This window comes from Rutilus rutilus, assembly GCF_951802725.1.
Source record: "Rutilus rutilus genome assembly, chromosome: 18".
Classification (NCBI taxonomy): domain Eukaryota; kingdom Metazoa; phylum Chordata; class Actinopteri; order Cypriniformes; family Leuciscidae; genus Rutilus; species Rutilus rutilus.
The window spans coordinates 20,307,017-20,326,384 of NC_140231.1; the positions used below are offsets into that span (position 1 = coordinate 20,307,017).

A 19,368-nucleotide genomic window follows, 5' to 3' on the forward strand; every position below is an offset into this window, starting at 1 on the left:
TTCCAAATAGATAGTTTCCAGAACGTTATTAACAGAAGTAGTTTGCAGCAACACACTGAGGGGGGAAAAAGTATGTAAAGGATTTCTGCCGGTTTTATTTTTTTTATGACGAAGTATAGGAAATAATATTTTCTAGAAGTTTTTCAGCTTACATAATGTTATGAATTAACAAATTGGGAGATACTGGCATTAACGAAATTAACGTTATAATAGAATACATACTTTGTAATAGCTCTATAAAGTATGTAATGCTATAAATGAAAAAACAAACAAAAAGGTTACTTTAGATCAACAATTCATTTGAAAGTACTTGACTCTTGAGGATTCAATTAATACTAAATGTACACGTTCACAGTCTTTTCTCAGGGAGTTCGAACAGCAAAAAGGCTATTTCTTCATTCTCATGTTCCTTCCCACACTCCAAGAGACAAGCAAAGTGTCCAGGCTCATACTCAACCAGATCTGAATATGCACTGGGACCATGATGCAATATAAGTAAAGGTTCATCTGGCCACCCAGAGGAATCCAATGGGGATTTATTCAAGTAGAGACCAAGATCCACTCTCTTTTTTGGATTGGATGGATGAGAGTAGAGCAGCCATGTTTTTGGAGGACTACTCTGTTCATGAAAACTCAACACACTGCCTTGGCAACCTTTTCCAGTCTCTATTAGTTTATTTGAGATTAAAACTTTTTCAAAATCCTCTCCAGAGTTGTAGCTTAGTGCCTCTGTTCTGTAGCCAAGGCGGGTTCTGGCATTGCAGTACAGAGTACTTGTACCTTTCTCATCTATGATCTCAGCCATCTCACACTCACATGACTCAACATTCATTTGTTTTCCCGCTTTCCATGTGCTTCCTTTATCATCGCTGTAGAACGCTAAAGCATAAGGTGTGAAACAGCAAAATGATAAGCAGCAACATGATGTGCAATCAGGTTTGCCAGTGTATCGATACGCATAGGCCGGGATAATCAGTCTCCCGTTCTTCATTTGAACACCATGTCCTGGTCCAACAGCAAAGGGGGCCCAGTCCTCCACCTGCTCACCAATCACATCTGCTGTCAAATCTGTAGTTTGGCTCCAGGTTTTGCCAGCATCCTTACTGGTTACATAACAAAGTCGTCCTTGGCTCTTATTTGACCGTATTTGTTCGTATTCAGAGACCCCATTGGGAACACACACAAAAAACAGAAAGAGGGTCTTGGAATCTCTCTCATAGACCGGACATGGATTCATGCTGCGGTGGTTTGGTAGACAAGCTGAAGTGAGCAACTGATGACCATTGACCCACTGAAATAAAAAAGCATCATGACTGTTTTCATGCCAGGTTGTGTAAATCTATGAAATAGCCAAGTTGTTAAAAAAAGAATTTGTACCTCAACTTCTTTAATCTTCTTGCCATTATTCCACGTTCCTCTTCTCATCACGAGCACTTCTGCACTTGTGTCACTTAATGTTTTTCTCTTTTCAGCAAAGGCAAGGAAGGTTTGATCGTCATTGAGATACACGAGAGCTGGAATTCTGTATGTCACTTGTTTTTTACAACAGCAACACCAACTTTGAGGCTGTTCCTGTTTGTATATTGTTGTTGTGTCTAAATTGCTTCTTGATGGTGTCTTGTTACCCATTGTTAAAGTTGAGCTCTAGAAAAATAATAAACAGCATCAGAATCAGTAACAAGACAGTAGTCAGAAAAGGGGTTGAATACTTATTGAAGTAGAAAATATATATATTTTTCATTTAATCATTTAATCAAAATCTAACAATCATACCTAAAGAAATCATATAGTTTGTTGTGTTTATTCTTAATATCATTTGAAATGTATGTTTAATGCTCTTTTCATCTATTACCCTTGATGTCTTTCTGTAGTTGACTTGGTTGACCTTTTCTTTTCAGTAGACGTGTGCAGAAGTCTAACAGCCAGACCACAGTAGAAACAAATGTTTATTTTAAATATCATGTTTGTATCATGTTTTCAGAAAAAAAACATCTAGCAAGTAGAGGAAAGGTGCACAGCTGCAGTTTCTTTAGATACTAATGTGTAGTGAGACTAATTTCTGTATTTCTGTTGCATCTGGTCTAGAACAATATGACAAACTGTACTTTCACCCAAGGGGCATCTAAAGCACAAAAGCCAGATATCTAATCTTGCAGCTGTGTTTGGTGAGGCTAACTTGCTTCAGTAGGCAATTAAAAGAGGCTTTGCAAGAGAAACTTGGCTTTGCTCATCTTTAACTGTATAAAATATTTTCAACTTTTACTCATGATTATGGATGAAATATTATTATTTCTCATTTGTTAATTGATCATCGGCTGCAAAGAAATAAAAATTGATTTGATCATCTGACTGTTTCTCCTCGAATCACTTATGCAAGTAGTTTTTTTTTTTGATTTGCAAAAATGTCACGATTCTTGTTTTTGCTTTGTCATTATGAGGTGAATATATACAGTATAGCTAAATAGTATATATCTTCTGATGCCACATTTTCCTTGCTCCTTCCAAAATGCACAATACTGCACAAATGCACAATAATAAAAACAGTCATGAAAACGTCATGCCTTCCTTCACAGGTAGGACAAAGTAGGAATCATATATCACTGTCTCAAGTCCAAAACAAAACAATGAATCCAGTCAATTATACAACTTCAACCTTGCACTTTAACCTGCAAATTTAATGATGCCACTTTTTTATTTTATGTCTTTTTTTACAGGGGTGCTTTACTATTATTATGACCGCCGCTAGCGTAGCTAGCGAAAGCGGTCATATAGGGATTGTCATAAGGTTTTTTTTTTTTCGTCAATCTACTGAATTTTCCGTCAACGATACCAGGGACACCGAAACACGGGGAACATGAAATTTGGTGGGCATGTAGCCCCACTAGACTTTTACGGAAAAATTTCGTTTGGTCCCCGGGGGCCACTCCCCCCCCGCGCTGGGCCCCCCCAAACCCAAAAAATGCAGTTTTTCCTAAATAACTACCTGAACCGTGGCACCAAGGATGAAGACATTTGCAAAGTATGTTGGTCTTAAGGGCCCACATCAACCTAGCCCATAATCGATTGTCAAATTTTTAAAGTTTTTTTTTCCCGTCAATCTACTGAATTTTCCGTCAACGATACCAGGGACACCGAAACACCGGGGAACATGAAATTTGGTGGGCATGTAGCCCCACTAGACTTTTACGGAAAAATTTCGTTTGGTCCCCGGGGGCCACCATATTTCATGTGTATGATTAACTTGACATCCTCTGGGGGTATGCTAAGTTTCGTAGAATTTCATCCATGGGGGCGTATAAAATAAATTCATTTATGTGCACATTTAGTGACTGTACACTCATCGGCCTGTAGATGGTGCTGTTGAGCGAAGGGTTGCTGGTTTAGGATGATACTGTCACACACACACATGCAGGAATACAAACAAACGCAAGCATGCACACACTGACATCCACACGCACAGACACACACCCATACACACACATACAAATCCACATGCACAGACACACACACACAAACACACATGCGCACACACAAACACACACACATACACACACACACACACACAGACAGACATGCACATACTACTACTTTTTTTAGGTATATACATAAACACGCAATACAGCCAAATTGCTTCACGTCATTTATTTTTGTGGAAAGCCAGTGCAGGCCTGAGCGGCGGTCATATTTTGTACCGCCATGCGGTACATCTAGTTATTATCTAATTTATACTTAAAATTCAGTAAATGACAACATTTTAGTTTACCATAACCTATATGGGGAACTTCCATGGTTTCTGTCCTTGTTGATAATTCTCCAATAGACTATTAGAAAAAATACTCACAGAAAGCAGCAAATGATTCTCACAGCAGGTTTGTCTCCACAGACACTACAGGAGCCTCTCATCAGGTCTAACCAAAACATGCTGAGCATCCTGTATTTATAATTGCAAGGTTAAACATTAAACATCAGGATAAGTAACAGTTAGCATGTGGTTATATAATTATAATTATTGATTAGGCTAACTACACACATAAAACAAAGGTTATTTATTGCTATTCATGAACAACCATAAACATCCATGGATCCTTTCCATTACACAACAATATTTTTTCTTTTTCATTCTTTTTTTCTTTATATTTCTCACCACACTGGGACAAGGTGATTCACAGTCAAAAAGTGTGTACATATTTGAAGTACATTCTTGACATTTTTTTTCTCAACTAATTTTTTCCTTAATCTTTTTAGCTTTCACTCAGTATTTTCGAAGAAATATCTCACCTTTCAATGCTGATAAAGGGGAAAAGTTTCTTTGAACCCTGTTAAGAGATTTAGGATTTTGCAAAAGACCCCCAACACGTTTATCTCTCTCTCTCTCTCTCTCTCTCTCTGAAGGGTGTGATGTTCTTGCGTTTTAACATCAGGGCATTAGTCTTTATACTCTCCTGGAATGTGAAGTATACAGTATGTTTTATTTCTGGAAATGGTAGGAAAAAGACTGCAATGCAAAATAGAGATAAATTACATTAGTTCTCCTGTTTGACACAATCTTAAATGGATAAAAATATGGTTTTGATATGGTATGGATGAGTGATCCATATGGTTTTGATATGGTATGGATCAGAGTTGCTCTCTCTTCCAGTTTCTCCAGTCTTACAGTACTCTCAGACGGATCCATCATGTTTACCGAACTGGGTAGGCAAATCATTGACAGATGAGAATCTCTTTTATCACTAAGAACTCAAGGAGTTTAAGACTTCATTTTTCACTACAACCTGTGCAATGAGCTTGTAATGGCAACATTTGGTGTAGGAGAATTACTAAATAAATTAAGAGCCGATACTTGTCAAATGCATGTTATATGCATGAACTATAAATGCTGGGCTAGTTCATTAACTTTATCTCTCATGTCAAAAAGGATTTATGGTCTCTCCACCCCTTATGTTGACAGCCACACCTCTGAACAAATTGATCAAAACACGAGGCCCTTATCTTAACTGAGCACTCAAATAAAAGTATAAGGTGTGATACAGCAGAAGCAACAGAATGTGCAACACAATACTAATACCCGATTTCAAGAGTTACAGAAAAACTACAGCTTGCACATTTTACATTGGGATCATAATGGATGCTCAATTATGACAACCTGAGGCACTGAAGGGTTGCATTCACTTTAATATTATAAGAAGTTTGCTTGTTCACATAATTAATGCTGTCCAAGATAGAGGGCTCGAGATACAACTTATGCACTAAAGGACAACTTAAATAAGTTTGTAACAAATGAACAGAAAAAAAGCATAAGAGCAGTGGAGGGTTGGAAGAAGAACTGTTGCGGTAGTGAGGAAAGCAGCTGGCTATATACTTCTGCAATAGAAAAAAACTGACATTAACAACAAAAATAAAATAATAGCACAAAACTGATTTGCATTATTATTAATGGATATTTTTAGCATCATTACGCCAGTCTTTAGTGACACATGATCTTTCAGAAATCATTCTAATATGCAGATTTGGTGCTCAAGTAATATTTCTTATTATTATCAAGGTTGAAGACAGCTGTGCAGCTTACATTTTGTGAAAATATGATATTAAGAGTTTGATGAATAGGGAACAGCAAGATTCGTTATTCATTGAATGCATCTTTTCTGAATAAAAGTATTAATTTCTAAAATCAAAAATCTTACTGAACAGTTTTGTATAAGATCTTCATATTTTGAAGATCTGAAAATGTCTAATTTAAGTTTTGTGAGTACATGTCCATTATTTTAGAAGTATTTTAATCATTTACTATCTAAACTTGATTTGCTGTCTCATTCAGCGCCTTTGGCCTGGATGACATCACTGAGTTTAAAAAGGGCAAACGCTATGCCTTCAACATAACTTATCTCTCCACATTCCATGAGACAGGCAACGTGTTTTCCATCCCCACACTGAGCCAGATCTGAGTATCCACTTGGACCAAAATGGATGATCAATTTATGATCCTCCCATCCAGAGGCATCCAAAGGGGTTTTATTCAAGTAGACGCCAAGGCACGTTCTCTTGCTTGGATTGGTTGGATGGCAATAAAGTAGCCATGATGTGTTTTCAGGAGCTTTATCAGGAGCAAAACTCAACACACTTCCTTGGCAACCATGTCCAGTCTCTGTCAGCTTAAGTTCAGATGAAAGTTTGTCAAAATTTTCTCCATCACTCTTACTTAGAGCCTCGACTCTATGGCCGGATGCACTTCGAGCATTGCAGTACAGTGTACTGTTACCTTTGTCGTCTATGATCTCAGCCATCTGACACTCACAAGACTCACCATCCATACGCTTTCCAACATGCCAAGTGCTTCCTTTATTATCACTGTAGAATGCAAATGCATGCGCTGTGGGCTTACAGTTGTGTGGGTGGCAAGGATACACATAGGCCGGGATAATCAGTCTTCCGTTCTTCATTTGAACACCATGTCCTGGTCCAACAGCAAAGGTGGCCCAGTCCTTCACCTGCTCACCAATCACATCTGCTGTCAAGTCTGTAATATGGCTCCAGGTCTTGCCAGTGTCCTTACTGGTTATGTAACAGAGTTGTGCCTGATTCTCATTTTTATGTATTTGTTTGTGTTCAGAGACCCCAACAGGAACAGTGATGAAAAACAGAAAGAGGGTCTTGGAATCTCTCTCATAGACCGGACATGGATTCATGCTGCGGCGGTTTGGTTGACAAGCTGAAGTGAGCAACTCATGACCACTATTCCACTGAAAAAAATAAACATATATATTTTATTTTTTATAAAATAATAAACATTGTGATATTATTCATGTCTTATTAAAAATCTTGTATTAAAATAGAAAGTTTATGCTTATTATATGCTACTCACCGAATAAATAAATGGACAGTTGAAATGATTTGATCATTTTACTTTTAGGCTACAGGCCTAATATTACTTCTGAAATTCCAGAGAACTGTGTAATAATGAACAAGACTGACTAAATATTAATATAAAGTCTCACCTCAACTCTTTCATCTTTCCATATTCCTTTTCTCACCACAAGGGCATCTGCATCCGTGTCGTCAGCAGTTTTTCTCTTTTCAGCAAAAGCAAGGAAGGTTTGATTGTCACTGATATAGATGAGAGCTGGAATTCTGTACGTCACCTGCTTTCTTTCAGAGTTTTGACTCTCTTGTTTGAATAATGTTGTTAGTGGAAAGGGTCTTGATTTGCTTCCTGGTTGTGTTTTGTCCATTATTAAATTTAAGTCCTAGAAATAGAATAAGCAGTTTTATATTAGCATTCACGTGGTGAAGTCCTATAGAGGGCTTGTTTAAGCTATATTTATGAAAGAGTACTGCATAGAATATGTTTTGCTGTACCCCGTATACTATTCATAGAGAGACTGCATTGTGCAGTGTGTAGGTTTGTTGGAGTTGGAAAGTGTGTATTTCCTTTACTTCGATCAAATTACAAGCGGTCATAAAACTAACCATACCACGAAGCACATGCACGACAAATAATGAAACATGAAAGCAAACGTGACGGTTCGACGCTTGCCGCCTTGAAAGTTAGCCTACTTTTAGCCAAACTTGTTCCCGTTGTTTTTCAGTGACTAGCTGTAGCTGCCTTTTAAAGCGTACAGTAGTATTAAAGCGTACTAAATAGCAACGTGAAACATGTTGATATGATACCGCATGAATGACATACTCACAGAAATGTTCTTGTCTTTTCTGCTACAAAAACGTGAGCTGCAGAATACTTGACCACAGACTTCCACCAGAAACCAAACTTGATCTTACACACGTGCTGGCTTTTTTTTTTTTTTTTTTTACTGCGACAGCTAGATGAGTAGGGTAATAGATTTTAGTCACTCCTATCCCCTTGTGCTTACGTGTTCAGAGGTTAAAGCAAAAAAAAAAAAAAAAAAAAAAAAAAAAAAAAAATATATATATAATATAATATATACATAATAATAAATAAATAAATAAATAATTTTTTTTTTTTTTTTTACAGAAAACTTTTCCTCGGCCAAACCCCATTCCACAGCCACACACCCGGGCAGTTTTTCTTCTTGTAATTAGGAGTATCGTGACTTGCTTTACCTTAATAAATGAAATAGCCTACACCAAGAACATTTGCATTTAAAGAAAGGCCATTTTGAACTGCGTTTCTATTATTTACAAATTTTATGAAGTTTTCAATCGAATGCTTTTTCAAGACTTGACTCTTTGTGATGTAGTCATATAGCCTACAAATAATTAACCATTTGCATAACTTTAACGCAAGTTTTTATTTCTCAAATAATAAAAGCCAACAGAGCTTTTGCCGAAAAGTGAGGTACTATCACAAACATACATAATATAATATCTGTTTTAACCTAGCCATTATAAATAAATAATATAATGTTATTTTTGTATTTTATCTATGTTGATTAGCCTATATGAAAAGTGAACAGCATGAGCAGGGCCTTACGCAGGACTTTATAAATACGAGGTCCTTGCTATTGATCCTGCTATGGGGGTTCGTGGGCAGAGACATAAATGAACCGAAACTCAGCGTATAGGCTACTTTACAGGCACAATATCCCGCTTGAGCGGGAATGGAAAACCCGGAGTGGAGTAATTACAGAACGCTTCTTGTGCAGAGAGGAACGTGCTCCACTCCAGGCTTTGATCACATCCCTCTCAGCAGGGTGAATATATACACCTCATCTTTCCTTAATTTAAGAGTAAGACCTATTCAAACGGAAATTAAAACATTTATTACATTATTTGAGAAATGTAAGCATATTATTTCTACAAATATTCAGTTTTCAATTTACTGTACAGCATCATGGTAACAGGGCTGATAACTTAAGATCGCCCCCTACAGACATAACAAAATATAATTGTAAAATGAGACTCTTTCTAGTTCACATCTTGAAATTATACTGAATAACGCACAAGTTGGGAGAAAACTTACAATCGTTTTAATGTTATATATTAGTAGGCTACAATATAATGTCCACCTTATATTATTGTACTATTTGGCTACAGATTATATCTAACACAATCAGCCAATTTTGATTAAAATGATGACCACACTAAAATTATCCATATCATTCCAAAAGTTTCAGTGACACCAGTCTAAAACATTGAAGTACTTTAAATGAAAACACCAATTTATTTGAACTAAACCAGATGGTTGAAATGAATCTGTGTGGCAATTACAGACGCAACATATTAGGCTACAATAAAACGAAGAGAAAAAAGTAAACTCTACACCAAAGTTAGTACATGTTAAATTGACGAGCTAAAGTAACTTTTACACCCCAAGCCAGTAGCAGGTGGTATTGAGAAATATCTTCATTTTTGAAAACATTTTTACATTCAACCAACCAAGTGAATAAATTAAAAAAGGTCTACACACACACAGTATAACATACAAATCAAGCAGACTAGAACGGCATCATTCATTTTAGATTCAGTAAAAAAAAAAAAAGTGCTTTAAGGAGCTACCTGGCAAATGGCAATTTTTTAAATAAGTATTTATGTATATGCAAGTATATAAATAACCTGGTTTTATTTTCCAAGAATAATCAGTATTTTAGCATGCACAGTTTGACACTTCATTTAAGTGAATGCCCTCAAAGAGATTTGACATACAAATGAGCAGTGACCACCATTCACTCCTACAACTAAAGTCAATGTATATAACAGCCATATGTCTTACAATAAATAAATACAAGGTAAAGCATGCTTTACATTATTAAGCCAGCACCAATAAAGGCATAATTAAATTATCACAATAACAGCTTAGTTTTTTTTTTTTTTATCATGACAGTGTCATGATTTCAAGAGCTGCTAGGATTCACCTTAGATAAATCTATCTGAATTCAAAATGCTATTTTTTTTTATCCTGCCGAAAGATGTAAACCTAACCCAAAAGCAAATGTTAAAAGATCCCACAGGAAGTCCTAATGAATTTAATTTGCTCTTGTATCATTTCAAGTGCACAAAAGATCGCTGAGCTTGAATTCCACAAAGGCTATCTCCTCAATCTCACTTTTCTCTCCACACTCCATGAGGCAGGCAAATCGCTCCTCACACTGCGTCAAGTCGGAGTATCCACTGGGACCATTACAGATGATCCATGGACTGCCCCAACCAGAAGAATTCAAGGGTGATTTATTCAAGTAAACTCCAAGATCCTTCCTTTTCTTTTTGTTAGTTGGATGGGAGTAGAGTAACCAAGTTTTTGTGTCTGACTGTGTCAAGCAATCACTTGGTTTCTGCTCCCCTTGCTCCGATGGCTCGGGCACGGGGAAGCTCAACACGCTACCCTGGCAGCCGTGATGGGGCTCCACTAGTTTCTTTGCAAAGTGAGGGTTGTCAAAATCTGCTCCGCTGCTTTCACTTAAAGCCTCTACTCTGTGGCCTGTACTACGGGCATTGCAGTACAAATGACTCCGATCAGCATAGTCTATTATCTCAGCCATCTCACATTCACAGGATTTCATTTGGATTTTCTCCCCCATCTGCCAGGTGACACCACAATCATCACTATAGAATGATAAAGCATGAGGCCTGACTTTGAGTGGAAAATGAAAACACCTACAGTGTATGTAATAAACATAAGCTGGAATGATTAGTCTTCCGCTTTTCATCTGAATCCCATGTCCTGGTCCTACTGCAAAAGTAGCCCAGTTGCAAATCTCATCTCCAATAACGCTATTTGATAAATCTGTTAACTTGCTCCAGCTCTGGCCATAGTCTGTACTAGTGATGTAACACAGCCGGGCTTTGTTCCTTCCCGTAGCAATCTGGTAATGCTCTGTGGTATTGCCCAATATGCAGACAAAAAACAGATAGATGGTTTTGGATTTCCTCTCATAGACTGGACAAGGATTCATAGTGCGATGACCCGGCAAACAGGCAGAAGAGAGTGTTTGAACAGGAGACCACTGCACACAATGACAATTCATTAAATTGCATACAAATATTGAATTATGAAATCATACATTATTGTTCAAAAGCTTGGGGTCGGTAAGATGTTTTTAAAAGAAGTCACTGATGCTCACCGAGGCTGCATTTATTTGATCAAAATGCATTAAGAGAAATATTGTGAAATATTATTACACTATAAAATCACTTCTATTTGATTACATTTTAACATTTAACAACCAGTGATGGTAAAGCTGAATTTTCAGCAGTCTTCAGTCACGTTATCCTCATTCTAATATTCTGATTTAGTGCTCAAGAAACATTTCTTATTATTATTAATGTTGAAAACAGTTATTATTTTTGTGAAAACCATTTTAATTTTTCAAAAGAACAGAATTTATTTTGATATAAAATCTCTTTAATTTACTGTCACTGATCAAATGCATCCTTGCTGACTAAAAGTAATTTCTTATATACCACCCCCCAACAACAACAAAAATCGTATTGACCCCCAACTTTTTAACAGTAGAGCATATTATTAAATATGAATACATTAAAATATATTGTACAGGAAATATTTTAATTACTTGAAGAGATCCATTTAGCAGTAATCCCCTCCTCATGACCAACACTTTTGCATCACTGTCACGTGGAGAGCTGCGCTCTTCAGCAAAAGCAAGGAAAATCTGACCATCACTGATGTAGATCAGAGCAGGAATTCTGTATGTTTTACCATCCCTCTGCTGAAATAATTCTGTTCGTGCAGGTAGAGCTTGCTGGGGTTCTTCTGGGTAGCTTTTTGACGCCATACTGTCAACCATCCTAGAAAAACAAGTAGGCAAACATATAGGTATACAGTATGACACGTTGTAATGCAGTAGACTTTGAACTTTTGGAGTGTTCATCATGCACATATCTAGACACTTCTTCGTTTTGAGACGTCTTGAGAAAATACTTGTCATGCTTAATTAATATAAACATAAACTTAATCATTTAAATCGACTTAAGCGTCCTGAACAGGAAATATTTAGTCAAGTTTCAATGGTCGCTTACATATGCATGGTTCAATCAAACGATACGACCACAAACCTTTTTTTAATGAAAATATTAAATACATATATACATATAAATACATAAGAACTGTCTGTACAGTTCACCTTTCGTGCATTGCATCTCATTAGCAATCCGTTTGAATTAAATTCAATCCGTGTGTGATGCAGCTCTCCGTCTCCAGCTTCCTCCAGTGGACAAGACGAAAGAGGAAACAAAATACACGCTGTGCATTGTGGGACATGTAGTTCCGAACCAACAAGCACGGTGTATCTTTTTTCATTCACTTGTATGAATTCAGTGGGATCTTGAATAACTCTTTGTTCTATTAATTTACGATTTTCAGTCTGTATTCATAGAGTTAAAATCGCAACGATGTCAGTAAACGCTGCAAAAGTACTACATTTCCCATATCGCTTAACTACGGTTGGTAAGAAACAGACTTCGAGTATTGTTTATTCGAGAGACATGCTAGAAGGGTCTTAGTGGTTCCGAGTTAATGTAAATTAAGTTCCCAAAGTTACTATGTAGTACTTAATCTTAACGTATCTGGTTAGCGGCTTGGTTGGTCTGTATTTTGCTGTGTAACGTTAATAGTTCACAATCACATTATTGTTATCTAGGTCTAGGAGATAACAGCTCACTAAAGGAGATGACAGGACTGGGGATTTACAAATTTGAAAATGGAGAAAGTTACCCATCAAATTGCTTCCCAACAAGATCATATTTTCATCCAAGAAACGAAGGTGATTATTATTCCTGTGATGGTAAAGCTGAATTTTCAGCATCGTTACTCCAGTTTTTAGTGTCAAATAATCCTTCAGAAATCATTATAATATGCTGATTTGCTGCTCAAGAAACATTTCTTATTGTTATCAATGTCGAAGACAGTTAATACTTTTGCTTTATAATAGCTTTAATTTTTATATGATTTTATCTGATTATTTAAGGAATAGAAAGTTCAAAAGAACAGCATTTATTTTAAATAGAAATTATTTTAACAATGTGAAAGTATTTACTGTCATTTTTAATCCATTTAATGCACCCTTGTTAAATAAAAGTATTCATTTCTTTTTCTTTTTTTAAATATTACGGACTATGGTGCAAACATGCCTCTGAATTTTTAACATTTAAAATAAATAGGTCCATCTATTAAACAGTGCACTGTGGTATTATTATTATTATTATTATTATTTTTTTTTAAAGGGGCAGGACACTGGCTCGTAGCACACAGAAATACATTGGAAGAGGGAATATCAAAAAGGAAAAACGTTTCAGGATCATGTTTCGAAGTACACTCTGGGAAACATGAAAAGGGAAGACAAGAGAGTGCAAGCAGCACTTTAGATGCTCAACTTTTAGTAAGAATGCTTTCACATTAGTAACTGGGTCTGCTATTAATTATTTCATTTATTGGTTTCACATGTGACTCTGATGTTCAATATCTCTTTCTAACACACACTTCCACTATACTTCAGATTACACTGCATTGTGTGGATAAACCCTCCGACCTCTGTTCTGTTAACATCAGTGGCAAGCATTTGCAAATGGTAAGCCCTGTGTAAAACACATTATTTAAAGTTAATTTGTTAGTTTAGTGGTTCTTTACCAGGGGGACTCAGGAAACAAGCTTTATTGTAAGCTAAAACAACTTACATTTTAGATAATGACTTATGGAGATTGTTATCTATTATTGTGGACAGTGGGGGGCCTTGGAGTCAAAATGTTTAAGAACCAATGGTTTAAGCCATCTGCCATTACATCACAAAAGGATTTTTCTTTCTTTTTTAAACAGGTCAAACTTGAGGGTTTGGAAACATTTGATCACATTACTTACATAAATGCCTCTGATAACCATTTACCTTTAGGTAATCAAATATTTTTTATATATTTCTTTGTATTTCTAGTGTGAAGTGTAAAATGTGTGTATATATTATTATTATTATTATTATTATATATTTTTTATTATAATTTTTTTTTCTAGAGCCTTTTGACAGGTTTCCTGCACTAAGGGAATTGGAACTATCACTGAACAGTCTCCATAATTTTGAGATTCATGCTGAAGAATTCCAGAGATTGGAGGTCAATTTGCTTAAATACTGGGTTGTGATCGTATTCTGCTCTTGAACGATTAAAGCAGATGTGAGTATTGTGATGATCTAAAAAGCTTTATTATTACTTTGTTTCAGGTTTTGGATTTATCTTTCAATAACATATCAGGAGAAAGTATATTAAATCTAGGCCTGTTAGCACGTCTGAAGGTGCTCCATCTAACTGGAAACCAACTGCAGATGCTTCCACTCAATATGGCTGGACCTTGTACCTGCCCTGGAGAAAAGTAAAAGAGACTTTAAAATCTCTTTTAAAGACTTTATCTAAGTAGCATATGTGCTTAGAAATGCTATGCTTACCCTTTATTTTAAAAGTATGGAACATTAAGTCACAACAAGTGACTTTTTGCCTAAAGTTTTGTAAAAGAACTACACAAGAAGATTCAATGCAGTTTTTAATGTTTGAAATTACCTTAGAACAGTTTTCCCTTTTCTTAGGAGCACACAACAGGGTTCCTTGCTATTTCAAAAACTTGAAGTATTGATGCTCGATGAGAACAAATTATCATCTCCAGGAGTGTTTATGAGTCTTGCTAACTTACAAAGGTTAGTAAGCTTTTTCTAGAAAAATATGTGGCATAAATGAAGTTTCTGGAGTGTTCAAATTAATTCATTTCATGCAACAAGACAGATCATATATATATACAGTGCTATGCATAAGTGAATACACCCATGCTAAAGTTGACTAAAAAGAGGAATAAAAAATCATATTTTGGAAATTGAACTTAATGCCTTAATTTAAAAAAGTAGGAAAAATCCAACCTTTAAGGACACCAATTTTCTTTGTGAATGAATAATGTATCGTAAATAAATAAATGTTCTTCCTTAAAATACATGGTGCATAAGTGTGTACACCCCTATGTTAAATTCCCATAGAGGCAGGCAGATTTTTATTTTTAAGTATAAAAAAAAAAAAAATGTTAGGATACTATGCATCCTGATAAAGTTCCCTTGGCCTTTGGAATTAAAATAGCCCCACATCATCACATAGCCTTCACCATACCTAGAGATTGGCATGGTTTTATTTCAGTTAGCCTAATAGCTAGTTTGATTTGCATTGAGAGATGATCTTATGGAAAGTACCCCATGCCAATCTCTAGGTATGGTGAATGCTATGTGATGATGTGGGGCTATTTTAATTCCAAAGGCCAAGGGAACTTTATCAGGATGCATAGTATCCTAAATTTTTTTTTTTTTAAATACTTAAAAATAAAAATCTGCCTGCCTCTATGGGAATTTAACATAGGGGTGTACACACTTATGCACCATGTATTTTAAGGAAGAACATTTATTTATTTACGATACATTATTCATTCACAAAGAAAATTGGTGTCCTTAAAGGTTGGATTTTTCCTAATTTTTTAAATTAAGGCATTAAGTTCAATTTCCAAAATATGATTTTTTATTCCTCTTTTTAGTCAACTTTAGCATGGGTGTATTCACTTATGCATAGCACTGTATATGCAAGAACATTTGAGTTTATAATCTACATTTATCTATGTAATAATAATTAGCCACATTTTTTAATTCAATATTATTTAGCACAAAATCTCTCTTACAAGAATAACAATTTTAATAATCCTAATTTTCTAAACAAAATGTGCACTCATTACAATCAGTTATTAGTAACATTAGGTAGCCTATCAAATCAGTCTCAGTTTATTTCATTCTTCTTGGTGGAGACTGACCCCTTGAGGCACAACCTTTTAGAATTTTAAACCAAACAATGCTGTAGCCCAAGGAGATTACGCGTGTTGTAAACATGAATGTGTCTAAGTGATTAGAAGGCTCTGTTTTGTTTTGAAATTAATAATTTATAAACGTATTAACTACTAAATAAGGAAACTGCAAAAGTATGATGCTTACATTTGACATTTTATTGTTTAGGAACCATTTAAGTGATTCTCACATTTTCTCTTAAATTCGTTTTATCTTACTTTTTGTGCATTTAGGCTTTGTCATCTAAACTTACAAGGAAATTGTATCTCAGGAGTCCCATTCTTGGAACAAATGGCAACATTACAAGATAACCTGTCAGGCATTATGCCACAGAGCATCGGACAGAGCGCTAGCCTGACGAATGACAAGAGGATAAAGTGTTAGTATATTTAATAATAATAATAATAATGAATAATTTTAGGTTGGAAAACAAATTGTTTATCTGTTAATTTTTTCTTTGCCAAATAGTCTCTGAAATCACCATGGGCCAGCAAAAACCAGAAAAAACATTGGAAGTAGGATCGGAAGTCTATATAAGTCATATCCATTTTTTTTCTCAATATTATCATTGATATTCATCAGCATTTTATAATGGAACTTGTATATGCAATAGGAGGACAAAGCATGCCTTCATTCTGGTCCCTTAAAATACTGTGATGATCAGAGAAAGGAGGATGGATGCTCCATGGATCTCGGTCTGCCTTTTCAGGAACTTCGTCATCTGAATTTGGCCAACAATGAGGTCTGTGTATTTGTATCTGTGTCTTTGATTTTTAACAAACATAGACAGCTGAATTAAGTCATTGACAGCAGAGCTTTTTGCCAATTTTTCCCTCTAGATAGCTGAGGAAGAGGCATTGTTGCCTGTGGCATTGTTTCCAAAGCTCAATGAGCTTGTTATTCACTCAAACCCCTTGACAACACAGAGAAGTGGTAAGCTCACACATCCTCGGGCAGGCTCATTGCTAGGGCATTAAATGAACTAAATCTGACAACAAAAAGAGTACATCTTCTTTCTGTGTTTTTCAATACAGGCGACCCACCAATGCTGACCTGTTTTCTTCAAGACAAGCTGGGTATTAAGATAACGCGAAAAAAGACAACGGATCGCATTAAGCGACATATTAAACTCCCTGTCAATCCTAAAAGAAAGGTGTCACAAATTTAAAAGTTTGGATTTAGCACTTAATGTTTTCAAAGTCCTTTCAGAAGCAGTTTACCTTCAACTTACATTTTCAGGTGAGAACTACAATTCCAAACATACCAAAATTTCCTTCGATCATGGAAAATCAACATGCTACAGAACCACTCTCCCCAAAGAAATACACTGGAGAAGATAGTCCTCAACCCTCAGAGTTTGGCTTATCGTCTCAAACGAGCATTGAAGACGAGGAAGACATTGCCATGCATGGCAGGAGCCAGGAGCATTTAGACTTGGCAAGTGCAGACATATCCTTTGAGGCGAATCAAAATGCAGAGCCGTTCTTTGTGACAGAGGTAATTTTTTGTACCTAAATCTACATAGCAAGACTTGTATGATATGCATGTTAGAAAACTTTTTTTGTTTTGTTTTATTTTCCAGATTAATGGCCTACATCAATCTGAATACCAAGAAGAGCTGGATGATCCAAAGCAAACCAGCCTGGAAATGAAAGCCAGTAAAGCATGTCCAGAAAAACTGATTGGTTACGAAATCTTACTTGATGACACATCTGAGCCAGAAATGCCTAAGATTTCTGGTAAGAATTTTCCTGAACTTTTTGTTTGACCCGTTGCTTTGTTTGACTCGGTGCCGTTTTTTGTTTTGTTCGTGTGGTCATTGATTTCTCTCGACGCAGGAATTCAACATGCCGTAAGGGTTTTGGAGCACACGCTCAAGAACCTGCTTGTGTATAGAGATTCTAAAGCAAATCTGGACCTTCCTCAGAAGCCGTACGCCGAAAGAGAGAAAAGGGTCTGTGGTGTCGTCTACACCGCATAATATATTAATGCCATTATTGAATCCTGGGTCATCTGTTATGAATAACACAGCAGGAACAATTCTTTTCACAGATTAGAAATCTGCCACCTTTGAGACCAAAGAAGTCAAAGGGAGAAAAAGTTGAAGAACTTCTCGCCCAAATAAAGGAGACGAAAACAATAAGCAAAGTTCCCTTAGGTGACCGATGCTTCCTTTGTCATTTTATGGCAGGCTTTGAAATGTCACTTATTTATTAAAATGACAAAACCGAGATGGAAACCTGTGTAATTAAGCAAGTCAAGATGCTATTTAATTTAAATGTTATCATCAACTTGCAGGTCAACTATCAAGAACACTACTGAGATGTTATAGTGATTGTGCGGCACTGTTTACTTTGAAATGCTCTATTTGGCTCTGCAGCTGTTCCTCTATTATTTCAACACTTAACAGATTGCTAGTGTGTTGGACTGTGCTGCATAAATGAACTTCAGTGTGCAGTGATTGTGGATATGTCATCTACTGTTAATATGAATAAAATGACATTCAATGCAGCATTGCTCATAGAACGATATTAAATGCAACTTCATATATTCTCTATGCAGATAATGTACTCAAAGGAGGGAATGATATTTGTAAGAGAGAATATGAAGAAGCACTAACTCTGCTGAAGGACATGAAAAGGAAGTACAGGACGGCCCATTTGAAAAGAGTGGAACAAGCAGCACAGATTGAGACTGAGAAGACGTGTAATCTAAATTAACAGGTGCTTTACTTTCTGCTTTTACTAGAGAAATATCACCATTAAGATATTGGAGAGATGGCGACAAAATGTGATCTTTTGTATTGAATACAAATAAACAGTAAATGTCATTGCTGTCAGAAATCTAAAGTTTAGGTTACATTTATTTTCATCATGTATTTGTATCTCATATTCTTCTCTGACATAAAAAGTATATTCCCTTCGAGGGATAGCCTCGAAGAATCCTTTTTCACATCAAGATTTGGTCACCCTTTTTTGTTAAGAATTGGGCTGTTAGGTCTTTTGATTGTTTTGACACAATAAAATAAATGATTGGTAATTTGCAGAAAGTATGCTTAAAAAAAAAAATCTCTTATTTTTACCTGAAATATTTTAGCATTTGTCATTATGGAATAGGAAAGAAAATAGGAACACAATTTTTTTTTTTTTTTTTTATACCATTGTCAATTTTATTGTTAATATATTTACAACAGGACCAACAATAAAACATTTATATAACATCTAGTATATATAATATACACTATGTATAACATATATCATAGCATATATCAGGATAATAACAGATTTCATGTGATTAACCCCTAATTTGCATTATATTGATAGTGTGCAACAGTTTGCTTTTTTTTTTTTTAAAGGGAAAAAGGAATAGGAACTCAATGAGTAGTTTTTTTTTATATATTACTGTCAATACACACTTTTCATTTTAATATATTTACAATAGGACTAACATTAACAACGGGTAAGCTGCTCCAGAAAATAATTACATAATTAAAAAAAAAAAGTTCCATGCTTGTTTTTTTCTTTATTATATAAAAGCATTTATTATTTAGTATATTAAATATATATTTTAAAATATCTGATTTCATGCGCGT

General features: G+C 35.6%; 4 protein-coding genes across 6 annotated transcripts; 1 reads left to right on the forward strand and 3 right to left on the reverse strand.

Moving 5' to 3' along the window:
• Positions 1 to 94: 94 nt before the first annotated feature.
• On the reverse strand, positions 95 to 4,373 carry LOC311276984 (sialidase-3-like). 2 transcript variants are annotated; one of them, XM_084387067.1, is made up of 5 exons: positions 4,279 to 4,373; positions 3,842 to 3,931; positions 1,853 to 1,915; positions 1,378 to 1,644; positions 95 to 1,291 (listed from the first exon to the last, which is right to left on the reverse strand). In XM_084387067.1, exons 4-5 carry the CDS (start codon positions 1,627 to 1,629, stop codon positions 350 to 352), a joined length of 1,194 nt encoding a protein of 397 aa, XP_084243193.1. In that variant the 5' UTR covers positions 1,630 to 1,644; positions 1,853 to 1,915; positions 3,842 to 3,931; positions 4,279 to 4,373; the 3' UTR covers positions 95 to 349. The 2 variants fall into 2 exon arrangements, with proteins under 2 accessions (XP_084243193.1, XP_084243192.1); XM_084387066.1 differs by lacking the exons at positions 1,853 to 1,915; positions 4,279 to 4,373 and having other exon boundaries at positions 3,842 to 3,910.
• Positions 4,140 to 7,816, reverse strand: LOC311276986 (sialidase-3-like). The gene is made up of 3 exons (XM_084387069.1): positions 7,686 to 7,816; positions 6,993 to 7,241; positions 4,140 to 6,737 (listed from the first exon to the last, which is right to left on the reverse strand). Exons 2-3 carry the CDS (start codon positions 7,224 to 7,226, stop codon positions 5,808 to 5,810), a joined length of 1,164 nt encoding a protein of 387 aa, XP_084243195.1. The 5' UTR covers positions 7,227 to 7,241; positions 7,686 to 7,816; the 3' UTR covers positions 4,140 to 5,807.
• A 1,297-nt stretch (positions 7,817 to 9,113) lies between these two features.
• Positions 9,114 to 12,162, reverse strand: neu3.1 (sialidase 3 (membrane sialidase), tandem duplicate 1). Its single transcript, XM_084387292.1, has 3 exons — positions 12,054 to 12,162; positions 11,484 to 11,718; positions 9,114 to 10,916 (listed from the first exon to the last, which is right to left on the reverse strand). Exons 1-3 carry the CDS (start codon positions 12,062 to 12,064, stop codon positions 9,960 to 9,962), a joined length of 1,203 nt encoding a protein of 400 aa, XP_084243418.1. The 5' UTR covers positions 12,065 to 12,162; the 3' UTR covers positions 9,114 to 9,959.
• Positions 12,163 to 12,174: 12 nt separating this feature from the next.
• xrra1 (X-ray radiation resistance associated 1) lies at positions 12,175 to 18,622 on the forward strand. Of its 2 annotated transcripts, none has more exons than XM_084387289.1 (18): positions 12,175 to 12,376; positions 12,570 to 12,692; positions 13,153 to 13,307; positions 13,425 to 13,496; positions 13,742 to 13,814; positions 13,931 to 14,028; positions 14,136 to 14,284; positions 14,496 to 14,603; positions 16,010 to 16,155; positions 16,245 to 16,291; positions 16,390 to 16,518; positions 16,616 to 16,709; positions 16,811 to 16,929; positions 17,016 to 17,273; positions 17,359 to 17,515; positions 17,615 to 17,730; positions 17,829 to 17,934; positions 18,339 to 18,622. In XM_084387289.1, exons 1-18 carry the CDS (start codon positions 12,322 to 12,324, stop codon positions 18,494 to 18,496), a joined length of 2,163 nt encoding a protein of 720 aa, XP_084243415.1. In that variant the 5' UTR covers positions 12,175 to 12,321; the 3' UTR covers positions 18,497 to 18,622. The 2 variants fall into 2 exon arrangements, with proteins under 2 accessions (XP_084243415.1, XP_084243416.1); XM_084387290.1 differs by having other exon boundaries at positions 12,376 to 12,447.
• The last annotated feature ends 746 nt before the right edge of the window (positions 18,623 to 19,368 follow it).

Coding starts and splice junctions, on each gene's coding strand:
- LOC311276986 (XM_084387069.1), bottom strand. CDS start 7,226: ATGGACAAAACACAACCAGGAAGCAAATCAAGACCCTTTCCACTAACA. Junction 6,738..6,992: donor GGAAAGATGAAAGAGTTGAG/GTGAGACTTTAT, acceptor TATTTTTTTCAG/TGGAATAGTGGTCATGAGTT.
- neu3.1 (XM_084387292.1), bottom strand. Junction 10,917..11,483: donor TGCTAAATGGATCTCTTCAA/GTAATTAAAATA, acceptor CATTGTGTGCAG/TGGTCTCCTGTTCAAACACT.
- LOC311276984 (XM_084387067.1), bottom strand. CDS start 1,629: ATGGGTAACAAGACACCATCAAGAAGCAATTTAGACACAACAACAATA. Junction 1,292..1,377: donor AGAAGATTAAAGAAGTTGAG/GTACAAATTCTT, acceptor TTTTTATTTCAG/TGGGTCAATGGTCATCAGTT.
- xrra1 (XM_084387289.1), top strand. CDS start 12,322: ATGTCAGTAAACGCTGCAAAAGTACTACATTTCCCATATCGCTTAACT. Junction 14,029..14,135: donor AAGAATTCCAGAGATTGGAG/GTCAATTTGCTT, acceptor ACTTTGTTTCAG/GTTTTGGATTTATCTTTCAA. Junction 16,519..16,615: donor TGAATTTGGCCAACAATGAG/GTCTGTGTATTT, acceptor TTTTCCCTCTAG/ATAGCTGAGGAAGAGGCATT.